This window comes from Lolium rigidum, chromosome 4 (genome assembly GCF_022539505.1).
Source record: "Lolium rigidum isolate FL_2022 chromosome 4, APGP_CSIRO_Lrig_0.1, whole genome shotgun sequence".
NCBI classification, from domain to species: domain Eukaryota; kingdom Viridiplantae; phylum Streptophyta; class Magnoliopsida; order Poales; family Poaceae; genus Lolium; species Lolium rigidum.
In genome coordinates this window covers 216,394,025-216,400,891 of record NC_061511.1, presented here as the reverse complement: position 1 = coordinate 216,400,891, position 6,867 = coordinate 216,394,025, and the positions used below count along the sequence as shown (strand labels likewise).

The window sequence follows — 6,867 nt, the reverse complement described above, 5'->3', positions numbered from 1 at the left end:
AGGATCATGTGAGCCGATGGGGATGTGTTCCTCTCCGCCTCGAGCTCCCAATCACGACAAGGAGGTCACCCTGGACCACCGCTCGTCCTGGAGCTCATCTAAGAGGTAGTCCTCGACCAGGAGTTCCCAAACAGCCGACGAGCTCCATCTTGTCTCCTAGCAAGGTCACCTCGATGTTGTCATCGAGCCCAACTTTGATACGTAAGAAACAAATCTATAAATGTTGTACCGTACTATATTAATATATCATATATTCGCAACATATGAAGAGTTACCACCGTCGTTTTCAATGATTTGTGATATTTCTCACAAGGTGCCTTCTATGTGGCATCTCACTCTCGAAAACATGTGACCCTTATTTTATGTATTTTTTAGATTCAGAAACCTCTAGTACTCAAATGCAACCGGGATTTTTAGCACATCGATTTTTCTGGAAATAGAAGAACATTTTTTTATTTCTTTCTATTTCCTAAAGATAAAGTGCACAGTTTGACCAATTTGGATTTTATTGGATGTTCAACACTTTCAGTTTTACTATTTTCAGCACAATTCTTCTTCCGATTTTTTTTTAGTTTTTGTTGGAATATAGTAAAATCAAAATATTTACAAATGAACATATTTAAGTCATCGGAATGCTCAAAATGTTTCAGATTTTTATGATCAATATTAGTTGCCCATAAAAATTGTTTTCTTGTTACTGTTTTCAAAACAGAATCTGCCCCTTTGTTGGAGAGTGGGTTTTAATTAGATCTTAAACTACTTTTTGGATGTTACCTACTGATGCAACACTTCTATAATTTCAAAGAAATATTTGTTTTTAAGCTTGGACAGTAGCTTAAGAATATTATATACTGCACTAGTGACTCCCGCCGAATAAGAACGAGAAAGTTTTTATGGTGATTTTTCACATGGAATGAAGGAGCAAGAACATGAGAAATATTCGAGAAAGTTCAAAACCATAAGATTGAGGATGCCTCCGCATCCCCCTACATCAATAACATCTATGTTGCAAACCTTTTAATTTTAATTTGTAGTAACATGATCTAGCGTTTAAGGACTATATGGTGTATGGTGATGATGGATGGTTGTGTCACATATGCGATAACCTTATGAATGATCTACCCTTCTACCATCGCCTTCTTCCCTTTATACAAGCGTAGGTCTTGAGAGTCTTCATCTTGCACTGAAGATCTTTATGTCTTGTATGCCAAGTCTTGGAATGTCAAGAAGTTAGCATATATCTCACTTGGTTAGGAAAGTGGATGTATAACCTAGCCACATAGGTTCAAGTTCTCAAGGTCACACATATTTGGGTTCTTATTATTAAAAAAAAAACGCATTGTAGGCGCTTCCCTAACGACGTTCCTCTGCGTAGAAAAAGTGTTGGAATAATTCCTTCCATATCTTGAGTGTGGTAGATCTTGATTTCAAGGCAGTCAGGGTGTAGCATGGTAGATTAGGTCAGTGGAGTCCTCAAGTGAACCCCTATCACCCTAGGTGTCGTTGGCTGGATAGGGTATAGGTCCGTTGGGATATCATATGGGGGCTGCCCTAGCTAGCGCTCGTGCGCCAGGGAGAGATTGTGCAATCGGTTTCTAACCAAACATTCTTTCCTTTTTTGGCATATTTTGGACTGTAGTGGAGACTATTGAGGGAAAGTTTTGCATGCATGTAGAAACAGACGAATTTGATGACGTAAGCGAGAATCTTTCCAAATTTGAAAATTCAAAATGTTTTATCTCACAAACGTCAACTCCGATTTAAGATCTGTTTTCACCAATAAATTCGTCTCGACGAGATCTTCAAAACTAGCACCCATGTTAATATGTTTCGACAAACTTTTTTTCTGGCAAAAAATTATCAACCCTCTCTATTTGAATAATCAACCCCTCTGTACTTGAGTGATCAACGGTAAATGTATAAATTTATCAACCTGGTGTAGGCTATTGAGGGAAAGTTATGCATGCATGCACAAATAGACGAATCTGCTGATGTCAGCGGAATCTTTTCCAAATTTGAAAATTCAAAACATTTTAACTTTCAAACGATAACTCCAAATTAAGATCTGCTTTCACCAATAAATCTGTCTCGACGAGATCTTCAAAATTAGCACCCATGTTGATATGTTTCGAGAAACTTTTTTTCGAGCTAAAAGTTATCAACCCTCTCTATCTGAATAATCAACCCCTCCGTACTTGAGTGATCAATGGTGAATGTATAAAATTATCAACTCAGTGCGAGCTTATTGAGGGAAAGTTCTGCATGCATGCACAAAAAGACGAATCCGCTGATGTCAGCGGAATCCTTTCCAAATTTGAAAATTCAAAATGTTTTAACTTTTAAACGATAACTCCAAATTAAGATCCGGTTTTACCAAAAAATCCGTCTCGACGAGATCTTCAAAACTAGCACCCATGTTGATATGTTTCGAGAAACTTTTTTTCGGGCTAAAAGTTATCAACCCTCTCTATCTGAATAATCAACCCTCCGTACTTAAGTGATCAACGGTAAATATATAAAATTATCAACCTGGTGTAGGCTATTGAGGGAAAGTTCTGCATGCATGCACAAATAGACGAATATGCTGATGTCAGCGGAATCTTTTCCAAATTTGTAAATTCAAAACGTTTTAACCCGGTGCCCCGTTATTTATCAATGGTAATTATAAATAACTACCAACCCTAACAAGTATTCCATTTAGAATATTTTAGCGAACATTTTTTTATTTTACAAGCTATCAACCCGGTGTCTCGTTATTTATCAACGATAAATATAAAAATAAATAATAACCCTAAAAAGTATTTTATTTAGAATATTTTAGCCACTCTCTTTTAGTTTAGAAGCTATCAACTCGGTGACCCTCTATTTATCAATGGTAAATATAAATAAATATCAACTCTAAAATTTTAATTTAATTAAAAAAAAATGTAGCGACTCTTTTTTTGTTTACAAGTTATCAACCCGGTGCCCCGTTATTTATCAACGGTAAATATAAAATAACTAGCAACCCTAAAAAGTAATTTTCATTAAGAATTTTTTTAGCAACTTTTGTTAGATTACAACTTGAAACAATACTTAATTTGATTAGCAAGTGGTAGTTCATTTGAGTTGCAAGTGGATCTTCCCACCCGTTATTTTCCCCCTTAAATACCACTGCCCGAAAAAGGGAATTGCAAAAGGACCCCATTAAATCTGAATTACCATACGAAAAAAAACCCAAAAGAGAATTGTAAAAAGTGAATTGAGAGTCTGCCTCGTCTTTGAAGAAAAAGAGTGAGATGCTTATGTGTATGCATGCAACGAACTTATGAAAGAGTCTTTGAAAAGTTGGCTCGTTAAATGCAAATCGCATGAGATACTACGTGCATGTGTAAATGCGTAAGTGTGAACGCTAATGCAACTTGCAAAGTAGTAATACAAGCTGTTAGTGTGAACACATGTGAACGCAATTAAAGCACTACGTGATACAAAGGGAATTGAGTCACGCTTTCGCGTGAGCGCTCCGCGCCACAGAAATCGATCGCTCGAGCGAGTGATTGCTAGGGAGGGGATTCTATCATATGGGTTATTTCCATATATCGTCGATAGAACACAACACCTGGGGATTGCGCTGCATTTAAAAGTTTAACCAAAGGTGTATATGAAAAAGTATCAGCATCTAACAATATCGAACTTATATTACTAGGACCATCATCGATAATATTTTGATGATGTATATACATTAGATATTGTAAGGATTAATATTTTTGTCTTTATAAATGGCCAAACTCGACAAAGTTTGAGTTTGACCAAAAGCTATATGCATCACATTTTGGAACCGAGGGAGTTGTCGGTTGTTGGTGCAAGACTACAGAATGAATATCGACATGAGTCCTGAATCCTGAATGAAGCTACAAAGCCGCTGGCTAGACTGAAATGGAGCCGTGGATGTGCGGCCTAACCGCTGTTGGCGGTCTGCACCTCGACGATGGCAGAGGAGTTGCTGCGTTGTGTCGATGGCAGAGGACATTGCAGGGTGGAGCTATGAGCGCCGCCGCGTCCGCCTGAACCTTTATGACCACCAGGTAAGAAGTGTGCTTCGGGAGCTCAGTCCCCGAAGCCGAAGGTGCAAGAGCAGAGCATCGCGAACCTCGAGCACAACAGCCGGACGGGTGCCTGGGGACGGCAGCAAGTCTGTCGACGTCTGGGCATGGGCCACCCACTCCGACGGCGCCATGGTCGCTCCTCACGTCAGGGCTGGCAGCGGGGCGCACCCGAGAGCAGATCGACAAAACGACGCCGGGAAGTCGGTACTGGAAAAGTTGAGCATCTCCCAGATCAGCTCGGGGTCGAACGACGGCATCCGCTCCAGCGAGCACTCGACGTCGCCCACGGAAACCGCCCCCTCCGGTGACCCGTACGATGACTCCGTCGTCGTCTCTGACGTCGCGGCGCTCTCCGAGGCGACGGGTCGCACGGCCGCGGCCGGCGCGGACTTCGCGTCTGCGCTCTGGCTGCCCTGCTTGTTCTCCTCGCGCAGCCGCCTGGCGCGCGCGCGCTTGCGGGCCATGCGCACGCGGATGGTCTGGATCTTTGCGTCGACGGCGTCGCGGAGCTGCCGGAGCGAGTCGGGGAATCCGTCGTCGCCGAGGCGGTCCATGATGCCGGGGAAGTTGAGGCGCGCATACTCGCCTCGGAGCCTATACGCGGCGCGGTCGTAGGCGTGCGCGGCGGTCTCGGGCGAGTCGTAGGTGCCGAGCCAGACGCGCACTCGATTCTGCGGCAGCCGGATCTCTGCCACCCACTTGCCCCACTGCCGCTGCCGCACGCCGCGGTAGGACTTCGTCTTACCCAGCGCCGCCGGTCCGTCATGCGCCGTGCCGCGAAAAGGAAAACTCGCGGCCGAGTAGGAGGAAGTGGCGGCCGCAGCGTGTTGGTGGTGCTGCTGCTGCGTGGCGGCGAAGGAGCGGAGGAGCTCGCACTGGCGGTAGTAGACGCTGGAGCCGAGCGGCGGGATGGTGACCGGGGGCGGGAGGTGGGAGAAGACGGTGTCGAGCGCGCTGCCGCCGGCCGGTGACAGGAGCAGGGACGACACCGCCGAGCGCACCTCCCCCGGGAAGCTGGCCTGAGACAGCGTGCGGAGACTGGCGTCCATGGATGGATGCCGCTGCTACCGGAGCTTGGGTGTGAGAGTTTGTTGTCTGGTAATCGTTGGAGGATTTTTCACGGACGAGGCGGGAAACGCATCCTTGTAATGACGAGTCCTGTGGCTTTATATAGGCCACTAACAGCGCTGCATATTTACCATTGTACCCTCAGGCCTCATATTTGTTTGAACTCGAGATTGTCCATATACTGGTAACCAGCTGAAGGATTAGTTGCGCCGGAATTATGTGACGCCACTTGGTCAACTTCGCAGGATGTTTACACCCTTGATCGCTAGAAAAAGAAAGAAAAAAGAGATCAACATCTTTGACAAGTTCAAGACATAGTTCACTCCCATGTCAAACACCAAGGAAAGCATGAGTCCTGTCCATTCAGTTTGACAAAACAATCACTCGAAGCCATAAACTATTAATCAGCTAAAGAAAGGCCAGCTCTCAAAGCATTTTAAATCCCGTCTTCAGATTTGAATTTTGCTTGCTACCTACCGATCCGTCGACGGATCGAGAGAAAAATACCAGTCGACTGATCTAGAGCAAAAGATCGATCGCTCTCACTCGTGCGTGTTGCCTTCTTTCCTCCCATGGCTCGCCGGTAATATGGGCATCCACCCTTTTTTTCCTCGCGCGGCTTGTCGGTAATATGAGCCTCAACCATATGTCGGTTTGAGCGAGCATGCCAATCACATGGAAATCCAGACGCTTCACATTTTGTATCAAGGGAGTGGATCCAAAGACTAGCCAGCGACTCGTTTTTTGTTGTAATTGTTCGCCACTTTTTGTAATAATAGTATTTTTTAATTGAATTTGTATCATATTAGTTGTTGCTTGAACACTTTGCATTGTTTCCAAACTTATGGATTTTTGTTGTAATAATTTGTGACTTTTGTAAACATATATTGTGGTTTTTGTTGTAATTTAGTATGTAGCAAATTAATTGTTGTTTGACCACTTTGCTTTGTATACAAACATATGTATTTTTTTTGAAGTGATCGTTTGTTAAAAAATAGTTGGTCATCTTTGTAAAATTTGTTTACGATTTTTTTTGTAACTCAATAAGCCGAAAATATATTTGTTGTTTCACTTTTTTGTAACATAACACTAATTTTTAAAAATGTTGCGATAATTTTGTTGCAGTAGTATATTTTTCTATACGTGGAGCAAGGATTTTTTATTGTAATACTCTTTTTTAAATGTTATTGTAATACTCTATATTGGGGTAAATCATCACGATGGCACATGTACTGCCATAAATATCCAAAAAGTTAGGGCTAGAGGGTTGTCCTTGGGTTTTTAAGTGGAGTTTTTCGAAATATATTACTATGAAGAGATACCAATTACATCCAGCCTTTGCAACGATGCAATATCTTAATAATAGTACGGATGCACCCAACACAAAAAAAGTCCCACTACGGTATTCTAGCCCTAGCAACAACAATACATCCACCACCAGGACAACACCTAAACTCCAGACTCTCCAAAAGCGACGCCTCCAAGAATGAAACAGTGCACAACTGTCATTGTCGTCCGATCAAAAGATTTTAGGTTTTCACCCTGAAGATAGTCCTCGCTCTCAAAACAATGCCTTCAACAAGGCCATTGCCAGACACAACCAATTAATATCAGACCTTGGTTTTTCACCCTGAAAGACAAGAATCTAAACTTCACCTACGATGCCACCCCAACTTGCATACTACTGCTGCAAAATCCAGACCACCAAGCAATT

General features: G+C 42.9%; 1 protein-coding gene across 1 annotated transcript; it reads right to left on the bottom strand.

The window, feature by feature from the left end:
- Positions 1-3,690: 3,690 nt before the first annotated feature.
- On the bottom strand, positions 3,691-5,204 carry LOC124705577 (ethylene-responsive transcription factor ERF061-like). The gene has a single exon (XM_047237279.1). It carries the CDS (start codon positions 5,132-5,134, stop codon positions 4,226-4,228), a length of 909 nt encoding a protein of 302 aa, XP_047093235.1. The 5' UTR covers positions 5,135-5,204; the 3' UTR covers positions 3,691-4,225.
- Positions 5,205-6,867: the final 1,663 nt, after the last annotated feature.